The sequence below is a fragment of the Macaca nemestrina genome, chromosome 13 (assembly GCF_043159975.1).
Source record: "Macaca nemestrina isolate mMacNem1 chromosome 13, mMacNem.hap1, whole genome shotgun sequence".
Lineage (NCBI taxonomy): Eukaryota > Metazoa > Chordata > Mammalia > Primates > Cercopithecidae > Macaca > Macaca nemestrina.
Genome location: NC_092137.1, coordinates 113,924,916 through 113,948,290, shown reverse-complemented (window position 1 = coordinate 113,948,290; position 23,375 = coordinate 113,924,916). Strand labels below are relative to the sequence as shown.

The 23,375-nt window shown below is 48.8% G+C and overlaps 2 protein-coding genes and 1 long non-coding RNA gene across 10 annotated transcripts in view; 2 read left to right on the top strand and 1 right to left on the bottom strand.

The window, feature by feature from the left end:
• Positions 1 to 14,060, bottom strand: part of LOC105490152 (uncharacterized) — a 46,235-nt gene extending 32,175 nt beyond the window's left edge. The window contains exon 1 of one of the 5 annotated variants that reach the window (XR_011612063.1): positions 13,952 to 14,060. This is a non-coding gene — a long non-coding RNA (uncharacterized lncRNA). Of the gene's footprint in view, positions 1 to 4,166; positions 5,906 to 12,127; positions 12,386 to 13,951 lie in introns of those variants that run through there. The other 4 variants (XR_011612066.1, XR_011612064.1, XR_011612067.1 and 1 more) reach the window with 4 other exon arrangements.
• LOC105490157 (uncharacterized) overlaps positions 13,853 to 23,375 on the top strand; it is a 92,974-nt gene continuing 83,451 nt past the window's right edge. For 2 of the 4 annotated variants that reach the window (XM_071077178.1, XM_071077177.1), the window contains exons 1-2: positions 14,200 to 14,411; positions 14,615 to 14,674. In XM_071077178.1, the coding sequence (XP_070933279.1) occupies positions 14,200 to 14,411; positions 14,615 to 14,672 (270 nt within the window). In that variant the 3' untranslated portion in view covers positions 14,673 to 14,674. Of the gene's footprint in view, positions 14,412 to 14,614; positions 14,675 to 23,375 lie in introns of all 4 variants that reach the window. The other 2 variants (XM_071077175.1, XM_071077179.1) reach the window with 2 other exon arrangements.
• LOC105490322 (POU class 3 homeobox 3) lies at positions 16,124 to 21,598 on the top strand. The gene has a single exon (XM_011755830.3). The coding sequence runs from the start codon at positions 16,348 to 16,350 to the stop codon at positions 17,848 to 17,850; it is 1,503 nt and encodes a 500-aa protein (XP_011754132.2). The 5' UTR covers positions 16,124 to 16,347; the 3' UTR covers positions 17,851 to 21,598.

Sequence of the window (23,375 nt, the reverse complement as noted above, 5' to 3'; positions counted from 1 at the left end):
AGGGAGGGACAGACATGGAGAGAAAGAAAGAATGAGGGAAAGGGAAAGAAAGAAAGAGAGAAAGAAAAAGACAGAGAAAATGGTTAGTCATGAAGCTGGAGTTTAAATTTGAGGGTATTGAAAAAAATAATTAACTACGAAAAATGGTTTGACAGAACAACTTATACTCCACCAATATCCCAGCAGTTTTCTAAGAGCCTAGTTGGATATGAAACTTGAGATCTGTCAACATTTTATAGTTGCCCTGATTTAATAAGCATTTTTCCTTCTTTTCTTTAACTGCCAAATTTTTTAATGAAATTGAATCTTGGATGCCTACATTCTGGGGAGTTTTATTTGCTATATTATAGTTCTGTCTGCTTTTAGGCCACAGAATGCCAAAGTATTTATTCTTACAAATCTTTCTACATATGTAATTTGAGTCTACTGAAATAGTCCTTTACCCACTTCATTAATTAAGTTGACAGAAAAGATTATTTTACAATTTTGTAGCAAATGACTCTTCATCCAAATTTTTGAATCAACGTTGTGCATTTTTATGTTATTTTATAGCCTATGCCTCCTCAAATCACTTCACGCCATCAGATATAAAACTTTCTAACATAAAAGACTAACTTTTGCAGTTGATCTGAAACCTCAACTACAGTAAAATATTTTTACCTCTTTCCAAGTAATAGTTGTTTTTGTTTTGTTTTTGTTTTGTTTTGTTTTTTAATTTTCACTTGCGGTATTTCTATCAATTCAACCTCAGACTTTTAGGAGATTAAGAAACAAACCTCAAAAAGTAGTTAGGCTAAACTGATTTCTATTTTCACAAGTTCATCACTAATATTTAGACACCACCAATGAGTCATCAGTCTTTTAAATACTCTCTGAAATCAACAAGCAATAAATCAAATGTAGGAATAAATGTCATCATAAACATCATGTATGTTTTTTGTAAAGAAATATACATTTACATAAACGTGAATAAACAAAATATTTTATAATTCAGTACAAATAACTCTCATTACATGAAAGAGCCCCTTTTATCATGATCTTCCATAAAACTTCAAAATTTCATTATTTTGATTCCTTTATCAACTAGGACAAATAACACTTAAAGTATAAAATTCTGGTATATCATTTCTTTGCATTTTCTTAAAACAAATGAGCATTTGGACTCTTGCCAATGAATGCCAATGTATTCATTTTAACTGTAGTTCTTATTTTAACCAGAAAAGGCCTCTGAAAATCCAAAGATTCAAAATACCATTTCAAGAAAGCAAATAAGTAACATGGCATCCCATATTATACAAATCAAATACAATATATGCCTCAAATTTGCTTTTATATTTCAAATTATCACTAGATTACTGAATGTCTTTTAATGCATATAGAGGACCATAAGATCAACTAGTTAAAAATACTTTCTTTACAATAGAACAGAAAATAAAACTACTGATCTCTTTCATTGCCTCTAAAATTTAATTTTTGTTCTAAGACAGCAGTGTGTAATGTGTGAAAAAAAAAGACAAAAAAAATAGGTACTCGGCTGTAGATGGAACGTTTATATTTTAAATATGCTGTCCATTTTATTTTATGTAAAACAAGTTATTTAAGTTCATATTACTTTTAAAGGGGGTGTGCATAAAATATTAATACTATGAACCTATTATTTACTGATTTCTGTGGTGTCATCTACAGTTAGCACAATTCGGATTTCAAAACAAATTTTGAAATTTTTTCAATATGAATAAGATTCACTCACTTCTTATTTTAAGACTATCTGTTATAGAACGTATTGTTAATCATAGAAGTTTGCTATATTACACATGGGCATGTTATATGCAAATGTATTCAGTTGGGGTATGTATATATTTTGTTATGTTATGTACATAAACATCTACCCTTGTGCATATGTATATTTACATCATGTATAAATATGTGTAGTATATTACCAAACTGTACTATACTTAAGGAGGAGGAGGAGCTTCCAAGGATTGCCATACAATATTTTAGTTAACTGAGTACTGTTTCCTGTGAAAGTAATTAGGTTGTTTTTTGTTTTTTGCTTTTCACAGTCCCAAAGGTGGGTGTTTACAGACATAGTTTAGTAATTTGCTGTTTTCCAAAAGGCTAGTTTTAAAATGTTATGTCAACATATGCTTTAAATAAATAAAAGTGATCTCCTCCTCTTCACCTTTCCCTTCTTTTAGGAAGGCCTATGGGCAAACAGCTTGATAAATAATTCAAAGAAAAGCTAAACCTTGATTCTAAAAACAAAAGCTCATCGAGTTAAACACTCACATTTTACCATTAACATTCTTGGCTAAAATTTACCTGCCTATAAATTATCTTGTGAAAAACAGTGATTGAAATTGTGTGAAGGCAGTAGCTGGGGAGGGCCTTTGGCAGAAGCTAGTGAGTGTGTCTAAATGTTACTTAGAACCTTTCTCTAGGACAACAGGTCCTATAAAGAAATATGGCTAACAGTAAAACCATCTAATATTAATAAATCCAAGACAGAAAAAATACATATCACAGGTATTTCCAAATTCGTGAAAATCATTAGATGCAAACAGTAGGGTAATCAAGGGGACAACTAAAAGCATGTGCTCTGTTTCTTTTTAGAATCCCTCTGAATCTCAGGTTATCAAAAATATATTTTGGCAACTGGGTTCATGGTCTCAGTGAGGGAGAGGAATGTTTAACCTTTTTCTGAATTTTTCTGTCCTGTTTCCCCTTGAGAGCAGAACAAACTTGGTGGGACCAGGGAGGGAGGGAGGCCTTGGTTAATGTTTTAAGAAGGAGGAATTTAATTTGGTCCAAGTTTTCTTCTGCTAGTTGCCTTTTCTCTTACAGAGAGATCCTTGACAGCCCTTGTTTTGTATGAAATTATGGAAATCACAGACTGGGAAAGGGGAGTCATTTTCAGAATTGAAAAGGTATGAGTGTCTTTACTGGACCCCCTCCCCCCAAATTTCCCATCACTGGAAAGAAGCCAGTAAGTTGGAAAGGTGCATAGGAGGGCTAACACTGGTCAGGTAAATAAGGAGAAGCCCCAAAAGTGATTTGCAGTTGGTTCCTACCTCCTTCCTATCCCTCCAAAACTAAAAACAGCCTCTGCGCAGCAATTTTTAAGGCCAAGACAGAGAGAAAGCAGATACCCAAGTCCCCAAACGTGGCTTCCTGGTGCGTGAAATCCAGACTAACTAGCAGGTTAGATGATGGACACGCCCTAGGCTAACATTGTCCCTTCCAGCCTGGCTCACGTGGGTCAGGGGTGTCCATGAAAATCCCCGGACCACAAGGGGGATCTCTTTGGGAATCTGATTGGGAAGACTCAGGCGAAAGAGGGAAATGCCTGTGTAGAGAACCGAGGAGGGGGGCTGGGGGAGAGTAATCAGCTCTAAGGTTGCAGATTTAGATCTCAAGGCTGAAAAGGATATGCTTCCACCAGAGCATCCTGTAGCGCCTCCTGTCCTGCCCTGCCCTGCCCTGCGCGCGCACCGCACTCACACGCACACCCGTCCTCGCACGCGCACACACTCACACTGCTCCCCGCCGCTCTACCCTCTAGACTGCACGGGAAACGGCTTCTCCGGGGCGCGCTCACCGGAGGTGAGGCGACCCAGCCCGGCCCAGCCCAGCCTGGTACCCAGCGCTGGTCCCTGCCCCTGTGGGGAGGCAGCGCGGCCTTCTGGGCTCCGGAGCGCGCGGGTCGGGAACCAGGCGCGCGGCCGCTGGCACATGCGGGGACTGCCCAGGGCGGACCGGAGAAAGGGCGCGAAGGGGTTGGGGAGAGGGTGACGCCGGCTGCCCCCACCCCGCTCCGCGCCTCCCTCTGTAGCCCTCTTTCCCTTCTTCCCCTCCCAGCCTGCCGCTCCCCGCCGCGTTTGGAACTCGCGTTTGGAAAAGCCACCGAGAGCCTGCAGGCTGGCAGCTGTGCGTGTGCGCGCCGGCGGCCTCGGACGCGGCCAGCGAGGGGACCTCGGCGCGGCGGGAGCGCCCCGGCCGGCCCTCCAAGTGCCGGCCTGCAGGGGGCGCCGGCGCGCTGGCGCCCCTCGGGGTCTCCGCCGCCCGCCTTCGCCCGGCCAGGAAGGGTTGGAAGGAGGACCCGGACGGGAGCTGGTTCCCCGCGCGCCTCTCTGGAGGGTCGGCGGGGCCCTGAGGCTGGTGCTCACCCGTAGGACCGGGACGGTGCTGTCACACTTGTCACCAACGACGGCCGGCGGGGCGTTGCAGTCCGCTTTCCAGTCTCCGCGGCTGGAGGAGGCCTCGGGGCGGCAGGGGGAGTTTGCCTCCCGGCGGGCTGGCTTCGCTAAACTCAGTCATTACTAAGGGGTTGGGAGGGGGAGCTTGTATCTTCTTTCCTGGCAGAGCCGCGGGAGGCGTCGGGAAGTTTCCTACCACTCGAGGGACGAAGGCGGATGGATCGAGAGCCTTGCTTCCCTGCTGGGATGGCCCGAAAGTACCAGAAGTCTCGCTGGCGAGCAGCGCCCTCGGCTTCCCGGGCAATCATCCCAAACGCACACCCTTCCCCTGGCTGAAGGAACCCCAGGCTGCCTAGGAAACGGCCCGGCGGACCTGGCGGGCCCTAGGGTGGAGACCCGGGCGGGGTTGGGGGCTACTCGCGAATCTGCTGCGGGCGCAGCGTCGGGGTGTCTGGTCCCTGCCCAGCCGGTAGGCCGCGTCCGCCTTCCCACTCGGTGGGGCTTTGCGCCCCCACCCATGGGAGTTGCCTGTTCTGCAGCAGAGTTCGAAGGGGAAAGTGGGGACCACGTTCCCAGAGGAACAGAGTTCCAGACCTCTCAGGGCACTGATGGGGACTCCGTCGGACCCACGGGTTCCGCAAATACTCCAGAGGGGTGCCCAGGGCCGAAGGTGCCTCCTGAGCAGACCTGAGCTTGTGAAACTCCGAATGGGTGTCCAGCTTCTTTTCTCACTTCAGAAGTTCAACTGAGCTTCGTGTAGTGTCTGTCCCCCACCCTGACCCGAACCCACCAGCCAAGCCGAGGCCAGACGTGTGCGGATTTTTTTTAAGACCCACATCTTGTAAATGTGAGATTTTTATCAGGCAGCACAGATTACTTAAAGCGTTCCATTTCTTCGCGATCCAATTTTATTAGGATTTACTCTCATTTGTGCTCCGCTTCTCTGGGGAAATAATGCTTTGATTAATGTAATCCAGGCCCGGGATCCGCCACATGCCCCTCGACCCTCTCCCAAGAGAAGGACCCTATTTGACAAACAATAACAGAGCAGTAACTCTTGCAATCTGCCCACACCTTTGGGGGTGGCTGGGGAGAGGGTGATACACGTTCACACGCTGTTTGCTAAATGCAATGGCGAGAGGAGGGAGCAGGGTCTACGTGAAGTGAACTTTTCAGGCTCAGAGCCCTGACTCCCAGCCGCGGGGGCTCACCGGGAGGGGCCCGAGCGAGAGAGCGCGTGGGTGCGTGGGTGCCTGTGCGCGCCTGCCCTTTGGTTGTTCGGGGTGTCCGCCTTTGTCCCCCCGCCGCAGGCCTCCACGGCGGCATCTGCGCGCGGCCGGTGGGCAGCCTCGACCCAGGGCGCGTCCACAGTGCCCACGCGCGACCCCAAACACCTCGAGAGCAGATCTTAGGGGTTAACCAGGCACCGACCTGAGGCGCCCTGCAGCTGCCAAAAGCTCGACCGGAAACCTAGAACATGGGACCCAATTCACCGGTTTTCCTCATCCATACATGCATCCATCCATCCCTGCATGCGTACATGCATGCAATACAAATCCCGGGACGCCGGCACGGAGAGCTGCGCCTCGCCCTTGCTGCGGGCTGAGAGCGGGTACCACCCTTCCAGCTCTTCCTCCTCCCGCGCAGCCCCGGCCCCCTCCCCGAAGGGAGAACAGCTCAATTACGAACAGGAGCCAAGGAACGAAATCCCAGGCTCAGAGGCGCCCGCCGTTGCTCCTCTGTTCCCGGTCCCTGTCGCGCAGTCCCCACCCCCACCGTCCCCAGCTCTGGGAGGGCGGGGACGCGGCGGTGCGAGGGGTCCTGCCCTGCTCCGCCGGAACAAAGCCCGCCGCGGGAGCCCGCGGCCGCGCACCGAATCAGTGACAAAGACAAGCGGGCGGCGCCGAGCTCCAAGCCTGCGCTCCTACGGCTTGGCGGGAAGGAGGCCCAGAAGATGGGGTGCGATTTGCACCCGGATTTTCCTGGGCTGCGGCATCTCGCTCCTGTGTACCCAATGACCTGTTAGGGTGACTCAGCGTTTATCTCCTCGCCTCCCTGCTGCCCCATCTCCTCTCTTGTCCTTTTCTGTCCCCAGTCTCCTTCACCGCTCCCTGCATTTTTTAATCCCCCTCACTCCTTGTACCTTACCCGCTTCTCACTTTGCCCTATTTACCTCTTTCCCTTTTTCTTTCCCATAGAAAAGCAATGCTAATTTGACTTCTGAAGGCCGCTCTAGATGTTCAAATAACAGTCTGAAAGACCTTGTTGGGCAGTGCTCAGGGAGAAAAGGGGAGTAATGGGATCCTTTTAATTTTATTATGCAAACTGTGCTCTAAATAAAATAAAACGCCGTTAGAATGCTATCTAAGGAGGCCGAGCTTAGCCCTGGGGCCCCCAAAATCGCCAGGGGTTCGGAAGAAGTCGCTTCTGGTGCCCACAAATCACAGGAACGGGGGCGGGGGAGGTGAGAGGAGGACCCAGCCGCTGTGGAATCGGGACCTCAGCGCTGGAGACTCCAAAGCAAACCTTTCTGGGAAAAGTTCTCCTCTTACTTTCTAACCCTGAAAAGGAATTGCTTGCCAGATCCCTCCAATATAATCATAGTATTTTTGAATTTAGGATACTTTAATAGTCAGTGTTTTTCCAAGTGAAGTTTTACTTGTTTGTTTTTGTGATGTGAATTAAAAATGAAGGGAATGCAGCCATTTGAACAATATATGCCTTGACTTCTAGAGGCTTTTTGCACCCTGATTTAATACTAAATTGACATTTGACGTGTATTAAATGGCACTGAAAGCCTGAGCTCCTTCCCTTGGGCTTTATTGAGTAGCCAGGCTCCCTACCAAAAATTCAGGGAGAGAGGTGAGCCTTCAAAGCAACATCAGACGCGTAACTTTTAACTTGAGACTAACAAACTCCAAGCTGCCTGAAGCTACAGTGAGCAAGGTCACTTAGCTCTACCACCAAAGCGTCTACCAGATATGTTTATGCTGAAAGTGTATCACTGCAAACCATGGTATTCGTAGTATCAAATATCAACGAATACATTCGGCACTGTATTTTCAAGGCGAACAACAATAAACACATTTTCTTGAAAACACCCCCGAGGCTGGCCATCCAGGGCCGGCACTGGGGTGTCTTAGGGCCTGGGGGAAGGAGCGAGATAGTGAACTGGGTGTTTCAGCATTCACTGGAGAGAAGAGACCACAGAAGCACAGTTTGAGAGGAATGCCGAAAAGAGCAGCCGTCAGCCTGACATGCTGCATCTGCACCCAGCTTCTCAGACAATAGCTAAGTTCAAATGTCAAAAAAAAAAATCTAATAATAATAATAATAATAAAAAACAGAGGTGCCAAAGTGCAAGAATTGTTTTCTGGGATGTATGCCATATGAATCTCTTATCCACCTCCAGACTACCCTGTTCGACCCAGAAAGGCAATGCTGTATAATAATGTATGAGGAATGTTTGGCGTAAGGAGCGTCCTCAGGACAGAGAAAGCTGTTCAGTTCTGTTAGGACCACCACAACCTCAAAGAATCAAACCACTTTCCTGGTAAAGCTGAGTTAATATTTCTGGATGTTGTTTTTACACACGTACAAATACACACAAAACCCACCAAGCTGACCTTGGAATATTTTTCTAGCTAAGAAATGACCAAATTTTGTTAATGAATCATCATCATCATCATCATCATCTCTGGTCAATCAGCCCCGCTGTATGTTATCTAGCCCTATGAATTTAAATTTGAAGAGCATTGCACTCAGCAGGGAGGCAGAGAGGGTGGTGAGGGTACAGGCAGGAGCAGTCCATCACACTATGTCAGCTCCAGCTTCCCTGGCAATTGGTAGCTTTCATTACCAGACTTGTCAGGTGCACGCCCGCATGCAGCTCGAATGGGCAAACTGTTGGAAATGGGTTGTTTTAAAAGCATTCACTCGATTACCAACTTACTGTGCTTTCTTAGTTTATTTCCCCCAATCTGAAATGCCCTGTAGTTTAAAGCTGTCCTGTAAGTATCAGAAAGAAAGCTTCTTGCTTTCGGGTGAAAAATCATAATGTCTTTGAATGTATTACTCTTTGAAACCATTTAAAAACCTATGTACTTGCTCCTTTCCTGCAGATCAGACAAATCAGTTATCAAAATGATACAAATAATTAGGGGAAGAAACACTTCAGAAAACTTAGCAAGACCAAGAAACGACTCATCCACTGCCAAGACGACAAATACTTTTTTCCACCCAAAAGCTACCGTGGAAGAGTCGTCCCCTTTGTATATAACACAGAGTATGGGTTGACAGTATGCTTAACATTTTAATTTGTAAATGCTAATGGCAAATGTGCTTCTGAACTGCAGCGATATCAGAGCTCCTTATCATTCTCAAATGGAAACAAATGAGTAAATACCCACTTTGTGTTTTGCACATTTGACCCAGGTAATGTTCTTCATTCTCTCGTTTGGCAAAAGCAATTTCGCCATCCCCAACAATTAAAAGTCTGTAGCTTCGCCCAGCACTTTGAATCTTAATTCATACTCAGCTTGATCACTTCCACCCTCAAATCATTATAAAATACTGAAGCCATCTCTATAATACGTTAGTTCTTGTCAAATTAACTTGTTGCTCTACCCAGATTTATTATTTTCTGTTTCTTTTACATTAAGGAACCTAGGACTATAGATATCATGAGGGGCAAGCATTTTATCTTTCTGTTTATTGTTTAATTACATTTTCAAAAAAAGGAAAGTAAGTAGCAGCAAGACAGGAACAATCACAGATCTCATGAAAAGTGGCACACAAAAATTATGCTCTAAATATATATAATGATTGCCTCACCAATGTTTTTTGCAGAATGTCTGGCTGAATTGAAAAGTTTCCTTTCTCCTTAATAATTTTTAAATGCATTCGGCAGCCCTGGGCATGCAAAGTAAGCTAGAGCTTTGAGACATTCGTCCACTTCATGTGGATCTGCCCCAGAAGTCTTTTGTCTGAAATGTCCCAAAAGCCAAAGAGAAAGCAATGTTTGGGCTCAAGTTACAGTTTTCTCATTTCTCCCTGTTTTATTAGCACAAACCTGAGAGTACCTTTCCTGACTCTAAATGTGAGAGCTCGGGGTGAAAATCACAGATTAAAATGTGTTTGAGTGTGCCCCTTTTGCTTATACTGTTCCCAGAATCTCTTGACCCTCCTAGAAAACACACCACTTAGATCCAAACTCTGACTTACTAAAGTTAGTGTCAAAGAAAAACTTCTCCTGGTTGGAACCCGGTTGACTTGGAGCTGGGTTAGAAAGAATAAAGTGTCTTTTCCTCTCTTGCACAGGAACCTGAGAGCCATCACATAATGTGGCCCTTACTAACAGGCTCTGTGACACATTCACAGGTGTGTTCGGCTATTGAACCGTGGAAGCCAGCTTCTCACTTCCAGTCACTCCCGGCTTCCCTTTCCTAGTCACACTCTCTGAATCTCCTTGGGAAAATTCTTAATGACAAACTGACTAATTCTGAACCAGTCAGGATCTGCCCTTCACTACTTTAGGAAGTTTTCCACGTATCTTTTTTGTCCTTTACCACAATAAAGTTTAGTCTTCACTGGCAGTATGTAAATATCTTTGAGGCAGAAACCTTGTGGCTCTGTTGAAACTTTTCTTCAACTGGGTTAAGTAATGCACTAAAAAGTTTCAAGCCCACAGTTACCTCTAACCCGTGGCTATTTTGTATTTTCTTTTCCCTGCCAAGTCTTTCAAGGATAAATCCAAAATCTTTCTAAAACCATAAGTGGTAACAAGAATGAAAGTAGCCACTACATATCAAATGGAGTAAAAGTGATCCTGGGCCAGTGGACTAAATCTCTAGGACCCAGAGTTGCATTTAGAAGTCAAAGCATGTATCAGGTTGAAGAACTTTCATTATTTAAACAGATAATACCTTAGGATGCATTTCGTTTTCTTGACTGTTAAAACAACAACAACAAAAACAACAAAAAAACCCTGAAAGGTAGCTTCTTAAGAGTAGCCTATTAAATCCCCTTAATAATAATTTTCAAAAACTATTCTTGCCTTCACATCTCATTTCTGTTTTCCAGCCCAGAATACACTTCACTGAAATGGAGGAATAGTTTTTGAACTGTATTTCTTTCTGGGCCATTTCACAGACGTGGGCAGGTGGGGGATGGGGAAGTCATTGTCCTCATATTTTAAAACCCTGTGTTATGCAATGAATTCCCTCCTCATTGTGAATATGCATAGAAAGGTAGGGGTATTTGTTCCTTTGGCAAGTTTGGAAGAGCAGATTTGCTTTTGAAACAGCTACATTTTACTCAGTACTCGCTAAGATGAGTCAGTGCGCCCCCTGCTGACGAGCCAATAGTGCGACTCCTGAGCAAAGTTTATTTTGTTCAGTAAACCGTGTCATATAAAATTAACAACAGCCAATAAAATTAGCTTATATGTTTCAACTGTAGAAGTCCAAAACAAAATAAAGCTAGTTTTAGTGGCACTAGAAATCTCTAGTTTGGCTTCTTCTCTTTGGCTGAACCAAGGTTCTTTTATCTAAAGCCCAGTGCACAAACATATAGCTTAATGTGACTAGTGTTCTTCCTTTTATTTCTTTCTCTATGGCAACCAATATGCTCTGCTCAGAAATGTTCCCCATCAAGGAAACAAATGATCTTCAGGGAGCAGCTCTATATGGCATCTGGTCCAATGGAGCACACAGAGTTAACCCCAGTCAAAAGCAACGCTGCCAAGCACGTAAACAAGGAGTGCAAAACTGGCGATTCTTAGCCCCCTCCCCAACTGAAACCTCTTCCTCCCTCGTTACAAACCGTTTCATTGATTCGGCATCAACTGTTTCCAAATAAATTACCAATTCTAAATTGCAAGGTGTTCTGTGTAAAAAAGTGCAATAAAATTCCAGCCATTGGATTCTCCCCCCTCATCATCACAGACGCAGCTTCCTTTAAAAGAACAAAACCAAGAAGATTTTAAAATTTTCTCCGGCCTATTTCACTAAGGTAAGGCACTCAAATGGGCCTGGACTTGGCCTAGCTATGTCCTCCGGCCATGTTTATCTAATTAACTGCACCTAGCAAGTAACTGCACCCTCAATTTTTACAAAACCCAGGAACAGTGGCAAGGAGGGAACAAGTGAGGCTGTCAAAAATAGAAAACAAAGTGAAATCGAGTCTGCGATGCTAAAGCTCCAGCCTCCGTTGGGAATGAAGTGTAGGGATGTCCTGGTTAGTTTTGATTGATCACCCTCTTTCTGATGGGCTTTCACTACCGAGCTGGGAGGCTGCAGCTCCCCGCCTGCTCCCCAGACACAGCATTAACCAGGGGTGCCCTGACTTCCTGCCTCGCTTCCTCCTCCTCCAGCTCTCTGCCTTCCCTTTGCCAAGTCCCCCTCCTCACTCCATCCTCCTGCTCCCAGCATGAGTCCCCCCACCCCAATCCAGGCAGGCACACACAATTCAGGACATCACCACTGGCTACAGAAATAGGGTTTCTTCCCCTCTAGTCCTGATTCTCTGGGGAAAAAAAAAAAATCCCAATCAAGAAATATTTATATACTGCATGCTTAATAATCACTTCTTTTCCAAGGTTTCTTCCCCCCCCCCACCCGCACCCCACCTTCACGATCAACAATTACAATGAATAGCATTTCCCCCCCACCCCTCCAAAGTAAAGTGGCTTTTGCTGTGTGGGGCTTTGGACTGAGTCCATCTTTTTATGTAATATTTTAGCAGGGTTGGATTTTTTTAACTCCCCCCCCCAACATATCTTCCCTTCCTTCCTTCAAACAGTTGCTCTGTGAACCCTCTCTTGTCCCAAGCAATGAAAATAAGCTCCCAAACCTACAAGGACATAAATAAATAAGCCAAAAAGGAGGGGGAAAAGAAGAGAAAGCAGGGAAAGAAAATGAAAAAACACTTACCGAGCAAACTTCCAGGGTTAGGTTTTTAAATAAAATGTGTTTTTTAATTTTTTTTTCAAATAAGGTGACTGGGTTGGGAGTGGAGGGGTAGGCATATTCTCAACTCTCCAGCACCGATGCGTCCTTAGCCTTCCCTTCACACTGACGCCTCGAAGCCCAGCTCTCCACTAGTCTATTATTTTCACCAAAATATATGAAAATGTATGCAAATGAAAATCAGCACTAACTGTTCTCCCCTTGTTATATACTTTGGATTTTTTTTTTCCAGACAAAACAATCACACTCGCAAAGGGAGGGGGCGGATGGGGTGGGGCAGCGTGGAGGGGGGAGAGAGGCCGGGGAGCGATTCGAGAATTAAGTACGACGCAAGGGGGGAGGAAGAAGGGGACAGACCTCAGAACAGAAGTGTATTTCTGTTATCGAGGAGCACAACGTTTTGGGGGGCTTCCCATACGCGCGCACACACCCTCCTTGAAAAGAAAGAAAGTGGATCTGTTTGCAGAGGCGCTATCACGTTTCATCAGGCCACCTGAGACTGCTTTTGAAAGCGTGTACTGTGAAATTCATAGCAGTAATTTAGACAAAATCCTCACTGTATATTAATGAAAGGCGGCCCCATGGCTCTGTTCCTATCCTCCCCATTCAGTGTAAACAAAACCACGAGACTCTCTTGGTTTTTGAGCCGGATCCAAGCAAAATCGGCAGGAAAGGAAAACATGGGGTGCTGGCACCGACTATTCAAACGTCTGCACCTGGAGATCTCAGATTTATTCAATGAAATCTGTGTTCCATCTTTTATATATACATATACGCATACATAAATATAAAAAGCAACCTTTGGGGGACGCAGAAGAAAAAAAATCCGTTCTGTTTGGGGTTTGGTTACCACCGCCTTTGGTATCTATACCTTGGCAATAATGGCTTTGCTAAAACCTACCTACGACGGTATCTCACCCGGCAAGCAGGAGCTGGACGAGAGCCTACATAAATTCTACGCGTCTAGTGTTAATCTTGAGATCACGCAGGGGCTGCCTGGCTGAGGCTGGGCAGGAGAACTCCTGCTTTCACTGAGTTCACTTAACTGCGCTCGGCAGAGGCACGATACAGCGGGAGAGAAGGGCAGGCCCGTTCACATTTTAATCGGAGCGCACCGGCGGCCGCTCCTCGTCTGCGTTCTGGGCCGCCGCTCTGGCTCGGGACTGCCAGATGCAGGCGCTGGCTGGGGGCGGCGGGCGCAAGGCGAGCGCACCCGCAGCTAGGGGTGCGGGGTGCACGCACACGCACGCTCATTAAGAGCCATGTATTTATTGAATGTCCGAGTTGGGTTAGTTCATTGGAAATCCCCGAGGAGGGTTCAATTTGCCCTTGTTTTCGTTGCCACTTTCTCTTTTTTCTTGGTTCGCTGAGGTTCCTCTGTGCAACGTTTCCGCTTGGCCGCGTCCCCCCACCCCACCCCACCCCACCCCACCCCACCCCCGCTTCTCTCGCCCACCGGGTGCACTCCCCCTCCCGTCCCCCTTAACTCTTTCAGCTGGGTTGGAGCTGAGAAAGCGTTTGTCGCCGCCAGCCCCATCCACCACGCAAATCCATCTGAGACAGAAAGGAAAGGGAAAAAAAGCACCACCATGCCTAAGAATAGAGAGCGGGCAAACCCCCCACCGCTAATAACACACACACACACACACACACACACACACACACACACACACACACACACGAGGAAGCGGTGGAGCAGAGAAGGGCGCGGCTAGCCGATTCCGGTTCTTTCGCCCGGCTTCTGCTGCCGCGGGAATTCCTAAAGCCATCGGGGTCGAATACACTTACGATGAATCTATGGGGGAAGGTCGGACTGATTGCTTTTCAAATACATCGCACGGCTCCGCTGACCGGCACCCTCCAAACTCACAAGGGCACGCACGCTACTTGCACGAATCCCAGAGGAGGGAGGAGGGAGGAAGGGAGGGAGAGCGAAGGAGGGAGAGAGGGGGTGGAGGAGCGAGCAAGCGGCGGCAGCGAGCGGTCCGTCTCGCACGCGCGGGCACCGCGCTGGTCCTGGGCTGCAGGTTTCCCAGATGATGGCATCCGAGAACTTAAACAAAGGGGGCCGCCGCCGGCGCGCAGCGGCTGCGGAAAGTTGCGGTGGCGAATTTCCAAGGAGCGCGGCCACGACCCGAGCTCTTGGCGATGCGAGCCCCCGCTTCCCACCCCCGCCGATCAGAGATGGGGGCCGGCTGGTGAAGGGAAGAGGAAACTTTGAAACCACTGGGGACACATCTGTCTATAGGTATTAGCTTGAATGGTACATCCGTGCCGCGCGCTTTACAAATCTCTGGCGGGGCGGGGGTAAGGGGGTGAGCAACCCGACGCGTACTAGGTGGGGTGGGCAGGTTGCTATTTTTCATGTTTCCCTCTTCGTTTTCCTTCTGATTCTCTTCCCCTCTCCCGTCCCTCCCTCCCTTTTATCTCCCCTTTCTTCCCCCCGCCCAGACCTATTGCGAACACCCAGAGCCGCCGAGGGAACGCCAACGTCTGGGCCGGACACTAAGAGTTAAGATGTGGCGGAGGGGGCGGCGGGGGAGGGGCGGGGAGGGGAAAGTGGCGAGGGGGAGGGAGGCTGGGGGACCACAGATTTCCAGCTTCTACGACGCTCTGCCTAAATTAAAAAGCAACCAATCGGAACGGCCGGAAGGGGGGCCTCGCGTCCTGAGCCCGTCATTCCGAGCCTGCCAATCACCCAGCGGGTAGCCAATCAGCGGGGGCCCTGGTGCTCGACTTCCTTGTATTTGGGAAAGTGTGGTGGTGGGTGCGCGCTCGCGGCGGAGGGTAAACATTCGACAGTCCCCGCTCGAGAGGGAGGGACAGAGAGCGAACTGTCAGATCGGAGCGAGAGCGGGCGCCCGAGAGAGGGAGAGAGAGAGAGGGAGGGAGAGGGAAAGTGAGAGAGGGAAAGAGAGCGCGAACGAGGGCACAGAGCGAGCTCCTGCTGCAACTCTGCTCCAGCACGGCCAGCGCCAGCGCCCGCCGTCGGTGCACTCTACGAGCAGTGCAACGTGCCCACTGGAGTTGTTGTGTATCAAGGATCGATCCCCTATATGCACACACACACCTCCACCTCCACCAATGCACTCTTCTTCCTCCTCCTTCTCCAGACAACTGCTGGGAAAAAAATAAAACACCAACCCCAACCGTCAGCAACAAGGTAACAGAGCGATTCGACATCATTTTTTTTCCTGTTCAGTTTTTTCCTTGTTATATTTGTTTCCTAATTTCTGCCCAAAAGGAAAGATGTCGCATCAGACTGTGACTGTTGCGAGGAGAATGAAAAAGGACTCTTGTTTCAGAGGCAACCAAGAGCTCGGGCAATAGCAACTTCAGAGAAATGCACCATCGCAAGAAGTTTTCCTAGGACAGAACAAAACTTGAAACGAGAGGACCAGAGGGGGAGAGCAGGAGCCAGCCTCCCCTCTCCGCATTCGCGAGCAGCCAGCAGCACCACGCCTTCAAGGACGAAAAAGTTTTACTACTCTAAGGGAAAACGAGTGAAATGTGTTCCTGAGGAGGAGAGGAGAGAGCGCACAAGGGAAGGAGCGGACCGGTTGCTGGTCATCCGTAATTTGGCTAAGGAAGAAAGGAGCAGCTTCTTTCTTTGTTATCTCCCGTGAAACCTTCATTTAGCAGGTGGACGGAGCCCCGCGACCGGGCAGAGTCCGGGCTCGCCCGAGGACAGGAGGAGGAGCGGGAACCCGCGCGTCCCGGGAGAGCGCCCCGAGTGCAGGTCCCCGCCCAGCCCGGAGAGCCCCGCTGGAGCGAGCCCAGCGCGCCAGGGCTGGGGGGCGGCCACGACCCCCCCTGAAGGGGGTGGCCACGGAGCGCACCCCGAGAAGCGAGCCCCCCTCCCCAGAGCGCTGCTCCTGCGGCTGCGGCTGCTGCTGCTGCTGCTGGTGACCAAGGCCGGCCGGCGACCCCCGCGCCCTGCCGAGCGGCCTTGCAGCTGCAGCCGGGGACCGCGGCGGCGGCGGCGGCGGCGGGGGCGGAGGCGGCGGCGGAGGAGGCGGCGGCGAAGGCGGCGGGGCCGGCGGGGGCCCGGGGCGGGGGCGGGGAAGGAGGGGGGGAGGAGGCGGGAGGCGGGGGGCGCGGCGGCGGCGGCGGCGGCGGCGGCCGCGGCTGCTGCTGCGGCGGCGGCGGTGGTGGCGGCGGTGGGGTGGCGGGAGCGGAGCGGCATGGCCACGGCGGCTTCTAACCCCTACCTGCCGGGGAACAGCCTGCTCGCGGCCGGCTCTATTGTGCACTCGGACGCGGCAGGGGCTGGCGGCGGCGGGGGTGGCGGCGGCGGTGGCGGCGGGGGCGGCGCAGGGGGCGGGGGCGGTGGCATGCAGCCGGGCAGCGCCGCCGTGACCTCGGGCGCCTACCGGGGGGACCCGTCCTCTGTCAAGATGGTCCAGAGCGACTTCATGCAGGGGGCCATGGCCGCCAGCAACGGCGGCCATATGCTGAGCCACGCGCACCAGTGGGTCACAGCCCTGCCCCACGCCGCCGCCGCCGCCGCCGCTGCCGCCGCCGCCGCCGTGGAGGCGAGCTCGCCGTGGTCGGGCAGCGCCGTGGGCATGGCTGGCAGCCCCCAGCAGCCACCGCAGCCGCCGCCACCACCGCCGCAGGGCCCCGACGTGAAGGGCGGCGCCGGGCGCGACGACCTGCACGCGGGCACAGCGTTGCACCACCGCGGGCCGCCGCACCTCGGACCCCCGCCGCCGCCCCCACACCAGGGCCACCCTGGGGGCTGGGGGGCGGCTGCCGCTGCCGCCGCCGCCGCCGCCGCCGCAGCCGCCGCCGCGCACCTCCCGTCCATGGCCGGGGGCCAGCAGCCGCCGCCGCAGAGTCTGCTCTACTCGCAGCCCGGGGGCTTCACGGTGAACGGCATGCTGAGCGCGCCCCCAGGGCCCGGCGGCGGCGGCGGCGGCGCGGGCGGTGGAGCCCAGAGCTTGGTGCACCCGGGGCTGGTGCGCGGGGACACGCCGGAGCTGGCCGAGCACCATCACCACCACCACCACCACGCGCACCCGCACCCGCCGCACCCGCACCACGCGCAGGGACCCCCGCACCACGGCGGCGGCGGTGGCGGCGCGGGGCCTGGACTCAACAGCCACGACCCGCACTCGGACGAGGACACGCCGACGTCGGACGACCTGGAGCAGTTCGCCAAGCAGTTCAAGCAACGGCGCATCAAGCTGGGCTTCACGCAGGCGGACGTGGGGCTGGCGCTGGGCACGCTCTACGGCAACGTGTTCTCGCAGACCACCATCTGCCGCTTCGAGGCCCTGCAGCTGAGCTTCAAGAACATGTGCAAGCTCAAGCCGCTGCTGAACAAGTGGCTGGAGGAGGCGGACTCAAGCACCGGCAGCCCCACAAGCATCGACAAGATCGCGGCGCAGGGCCGCAAGCGCAAGAAGCGGACCTCTATCGAGGTGAGCGTCAAGGGCGCGCTGGAGAGCCACTTCCTCAAGTGCCCCAAGCCCTCCGCGCAGGAGATCACCAACCTGGCCGACAGCCTGCAGCTCGAGAAGGAGGTGGTGCGGGTCTGGTTCTGCAATCGGCGCCAAAAGGAGAAGCGCATGACGCCGCCCGGGATCCAACAGCAGACGCCCGACGACGTCTACTCGCAGGTGGGCACCGTGAGCGCCGACACGCCGCCGCCGCACCACGGGCTGCAGACGAGCGTGCAGTGAAGCCAGGGCGCAGCGCGAAGAGGGCCGCCGCCGCCGCCTCCGCAGCCGCCGTCAGCACCGCCGCCGCCCCCGCCGCCGCCGCCGCCGCCGCCGCCGCCGTTGCCGCTGCCGCTGCGCCGACCCTGCACCTGGGCCGCTCCGGGCTCCAGCCCAGGCCCATCCTCCGCCCTCCCCTCCACCCAGAGACAGGCATGCCCGCCCTTGGAGGAGAGAACGCGGGAGAGACAGACCAAGGAGGCATTTTTGCAGTGCAAGGAAGGAGGGGCCAAAAAGTAAAAAGCATAATAAACACCCAGACTGTTTTATATACATGTATAACAAACAAAACCGGAAGAGAAAAAGGGGGCGATCATGAGATCTCGTTTATACTGTGGTGGTGTTTCGTTTTTGTTTTTGTTTTTAAAGAAGGGTGAAGATGCCTGACGCACCAAAACTGCACTCGTGAGGTTTTACCACCCTGAGATGACCTACACGGCAGCGGTGGACAGCACCTGCCTCGTCTTCTCCTCTTTGATAAAAAGAGAGAGAAAGTCCCCTTTCCTTTCACTTTCTCTCCCCAAAATAGCTGCCTAAAGAGATCCACGAAAACTTTATTTCCTGGGAGCGACCTGAGAGAAAACAGAGGCACCAGGTTCCATCAGGGGACGACACCGTGCTCTGGGACCCTGTTTTTCTTGGCCATATTAAAGTCATTTGGAAACAAACAAATCACCTCTGAAATGGGAAGGAGGGGGAAAGAAAACAGTCTCCAGGAAAAAAATAATTATATTGACAGCTTCTGAAACTAACAGACTGAATAGCAAAGCCAAAAGAAAAGTATCCTCAAAGTAACCTTGGAAATAAAAGCATCGGGAAGGAGCAGAGGGAGAGGGGGACGTCCGCTGAGGAGTGGCGAGAGGCCCCGGCCGAGTCGGGTCGCGGGCGGGCGGGCGGACTGGGAGCAGATCGGGGACCCAGCCAGCAAGGCCGCCGAGCCAGGCCCGGCCGCGTACCCAGGCTTTGACGGCTGCCATTCAGGGTGGACGATGCCTAAAGATTCCACCGCTAATATTTTTTTTATTAATATTTTTATTTTTTATTTCTGGACTGACTCAGATAAAGGAATTTAGAAAGACTGAGCACCAGCCGCTGCACTTCTCTGGACTTCTCTCCTCAATCCGTTGCCAACTTTGATTGAATGGGTGCTGTGGATGTGATTATATAATACTGCCATTTCCAAGCAGTGTTTTTGGTAGGTTTTAATAAACAGACTTTTCAAAAGACGGCAATATAGAATTGTTAGATCCGTTGTTGATCTAAAAATATTTGCTTTATATTTTCATTAAATGACTTCTTTTAATATTTTATTCAGAATACTTATGAACTGCTGCAAAACGGTAATTTATTTTTCCCCAGATCTTGTATTACGTGTTTTTTTCAGACGAGCACAAATCAAAATGAAATGAAAATATGGACAGTTGTTAGGTAATAAGGGTATCTTTTGATGTGATCATTTGATTGTAATTTAATTTGAGTAGTGATTCCGTAAGAGCTGATCGAGAAAATAAATTTGTTAGAATGAAATAGTCTGTGTCTGATGCGTAAACACTGTGTGGGAAGAAAAGAGTTCTTTAAGAAATATTTTTTTACTAATGAAAATCCTTAAGTAATAGCGTTGAGGAAGTAGAGCCTGCTCCACTTAAGGTACTTTTGGAAATCTAGAGTAAAGCATAGGCATTGCTGAGACAGCTAGTATTTTAACATCGTAGTCACTCCTCGTTAATCCATAAATTCACAATATTTTTCTCTCCCTTAATTTTAGTGGATGTCTTTAGTGTTTTTAGGTGAGATTGCCTAAATATTAACCCTTTTCTTGGAGATACCTGTGTTTCTTATCGGAAGATTGAACGATATCACCAGTAAAAATGAGCCAACTGGTTATTAATGGTTAATACAGCCCCTCCCCCCAAGTTCAGCTGCTTTTTTCTTCTCCTGCCCCCCTCCCAACATGTTCCTCTTTTCTCTTTTTCTCAAGACTATAGTTGTTAAGAGTTGCCTATAAGTCTTATAAAATATTTTGATATCAATTACTTCCCGTCAATAACTATATGTAATTAAATTTAAATTATTAAGCTTTTGGGGATTTTTTTTCCCCCTGTAATGAAAGAATATAGTTCTAAAATCCTGATTATGGTCCACACTGCATATCGTCTGTGCAATCACCAACTCAGACTTAAGGTTCTATATTTCTGTGTTTTTTTCTCTCCCCAGTATGATTCTAGATCTTCTTTACTGGTGCTGGGGATTTTAGTTTTTAGGTCACCTTTTACCTAAACCCTGCAGAGTGGTCACATTGATCAAGTTAGTGTTTCAATATTTACAATGTGGGGAAATGAAAGTGTAATGCCTCAGGTTGTGAGTACTTAAGACGCTAAAGGCTCTGCTTAGTTGAGTCCCTATATATTGTACTTTAAAAAAAAAAAGTATTTAGCAGTGATAGAGCAATGATTTTATAGACCAATTTCCCCCAATCTCACTTAGCTGTCACTCACTTTTTTTCCTCCTTCTCTCATCTTCACTCCCTCTCCCTGTGATACCAATGCAGGGGTTAAAAAACCCTGAAAACTGTGAGACCAGCAAGGAACAGTTATTTCTCCCAGACAGGCCCTGTGTCACTTTCATAAATCAAGCCCAGCCAGATGGCCATGTATTGGGTTGCATTATTTTAAACACCAAATCCTACTAAAAATCACAATCATTTTGATTTGTGAAATCTGAAAAAGGCCACATATATTAAACAGAGAGAAGAAAAAAAATGAAGACCAGAAACCACAATTTACTTTTCTCTGCCTTCTTGTTCCCTATTTCTCTTGCTGCTGTAATCCCTATGCCCAGCAAATTTACAACCTGGAGTGGGGGTGGGGAAGAAGTTCACCATTTTGGGGGTGTCTAGAGAGGCAAGCAAAAAAGTCCTCGTGGAAAGCTGAGGACTGGTCAGGTTGTTTTTATGTGGTGGATACTACTGGCACGTGAGATGGAATCTTGTTTTTCCTATGGGAATGGTGGTGGTTGATTAGACAAGTAATGGGTCTATTAAAAAAATATGGGGAGGTATCTACTTACTTGATTTAGCTGACAACAAAAGAGCTAACATTAGATTTCACACTGTTTTCTATTAAAAAGCAAACTTTGCTGATTACTTTGGAAGAATCCCTGATTTGGGGGTAGCAGAGTAACTTTTAATTGGAGAAGCTAGGAAAGCAAACCCATTTTGTTTCATTATTTGCATTTTATAAAGTGAGCTAATGCTTGCACTCCATTTTTTTAATCAACCCTTTGAATGTAATTACAAAATGAAATTCATGGTTGAAAAACAAAAGAGGGCAGATATAACTGAGAGGTTTTGTGCTAAGGCTTATATTGTTACACATGTAAATAATGAAAATATTGTTATATATCACCAGATCTTTTTAATGAATTTGGTCATTGTGTTCCTTTGCAGCGCAAGTGTCTTGTGCTTCGTAAAGCGCCCATTTGTTTCCTCCATTTCAATCCAACCCCTCCTCCCCTTCCAACCCAAAGGAAAGTGACAAAGTTCTGTTCCATCAGCCTTGCCAATCCCAAGCTAGGCCCACTTACAGTTTACAGTCTCCTGTGGCTCTTGATCAGTTGTCCAAGCCTCCGTCGGTCACCTCACCGCCACAACCATTTTCCCCTGGCAAGTTTGTGCGATAAATCATTCAAGGTGTATTAAAAATAGTCACTTTGCTGTTGTTGCTCTGAATTTTTTTTTTTTTTTTTTTTTTTTTTTTTTTTTTTTTTAGTACTTAGCCAAGGACTACTTCTTTGTTCCAGGTAGAACTGTTCATTATTGATCTTAGCGATTGCCTCTGCTGCCCTATAGCCTCCAGTGTTTGCTCATGACCATGCTCATAATCTGTTTTGTATGAATGGTTTTGAACATTCAGAGAATAATTGGTTCTAATATTAAATGCAGTATATACTATTGATAGTTTTATCGATAAGTGTAATATTTTAAATAATTTTAACAATTAAATTTGTTTTTTAAATTATATATTTGTAAAGTATTTATCCTGTTGAAAGCAACAATATATTGTTGTATTTATTCGTTTATTTTTGTAATAAATGATCAACCTCTTCAAGCTAAATCAAAAATGATACTTTTATATATTTATACAAAAATGTACTTTAAGAGATGGGCATATTTGCACTAATTTGTATGTAAATTGAGTAAAATCCATTAATAACTTGTAGCTTTCAGTACTAAATTGAAGGAAGAAACATTCTCTCCACATGGAGTGTAGTTTGCCCAAGTTCCAGGGTAATTAATCAACTCTAAAATGGATGCAACAAGTATTGGCACTGGATGCAGACTTGAAATTAATTATTTAAAAGGTGGACCTGATTGTTTTTTTAAGGCAGAAAGACAGAAATTAAAGAATTTGCTTCTTTCGTGAAATGCACGTGGCTGGCTGCAACGATTAGAGCAGATGCTGTGTTTCAGTGATATCCTAATACCTGACTGTGCTCAGACATCTATGTTGGGAAAGGGAGTTGTAATAAGAGTTGGGAGTTTGCGGTGACCCAGAAGCAAGGTGATGTGAAAAAAGAAGAGTTGTGCTATACTGAAGAAAAAACTTTAGATGATCCATAAAATGACTGTGAGTGGAGAAGCCCTTTGTCCTAGTCCAGCTACTAACAGCATAAGCAATCAGCACAGGTGTTGTTGTTGTTGTTGTTGTTGTTGTTGCTGCTGCTGCTGCTGCTGCTGTTGTTAAGAGTGATGCATTTGAGAAGTGTGAGGCAACCCCTCAGGCTCTCCAAGTTCTGTAGGTCAGTTGGTCATCTCAGCTCCTTAGGGCTGCTGGTCTGAGGGCCTGAAGTTCACCCATGTGACCTCCTGGGTGCGGGATCCCCATGGCAGGCTTGACATTGATTTCAATAAGGAAAGCAGAGGGCTCTGCGTTTGCATCCTGAACTTTGTAGCCTAGGAAAGGAAATAGTGCGCAGGCTGGAGGAGCTGGGGGTGGGGGCGGCGGAGATAGCAGGACGGGTACTTGTGTAATCAGATTCTTTGATTTTGTTAGCCTGGCTCATGGCCTATTAATTAGATTACTCTCTCTTTCATTCTTGATTTCACATCCGTGTTTGTTCCTGTATCCTAAAATGTGGGCGCGAGCTTGGCGAGCAGGAGCCTATGATGTCACTGCCGGCCAGAGGCGGCCGCCTGGCCTTCTGGCGGGCTGTGGGCTGCGTTCTTGATGAGTCCGGTCTTCCTCAAGGAAGAGTTGGCTCTGGAAGTGACCTCAGAGGGGTCTGGGAAGAGGGCAACAGTCATTCTCGTGGCGGCACGATGTGTGCGCTGGTGTGTGCGCGCGCGTGCCGTGTGCATGTGGGTGCGCGTGAGCGGAGGGGAATGCGGAAATTCGCAGTCTGGACCCCGAAGCCCTAGGGGTACGGGCGACTGGGTCAGGTGGAAGGCCTGCCTCTGGTGAAAACCCGGGATCAGAAGAGGCGGAGGGGGA

Coding starts and splice junctions, on each gene's coding strand:
- LOC105490322 (XM_011755830.3), top strand. CDS start 16,348: ATGGCCACGGCGGCTTCTAACCCCTACCTGCCGGGGAACAGCCTGCTC.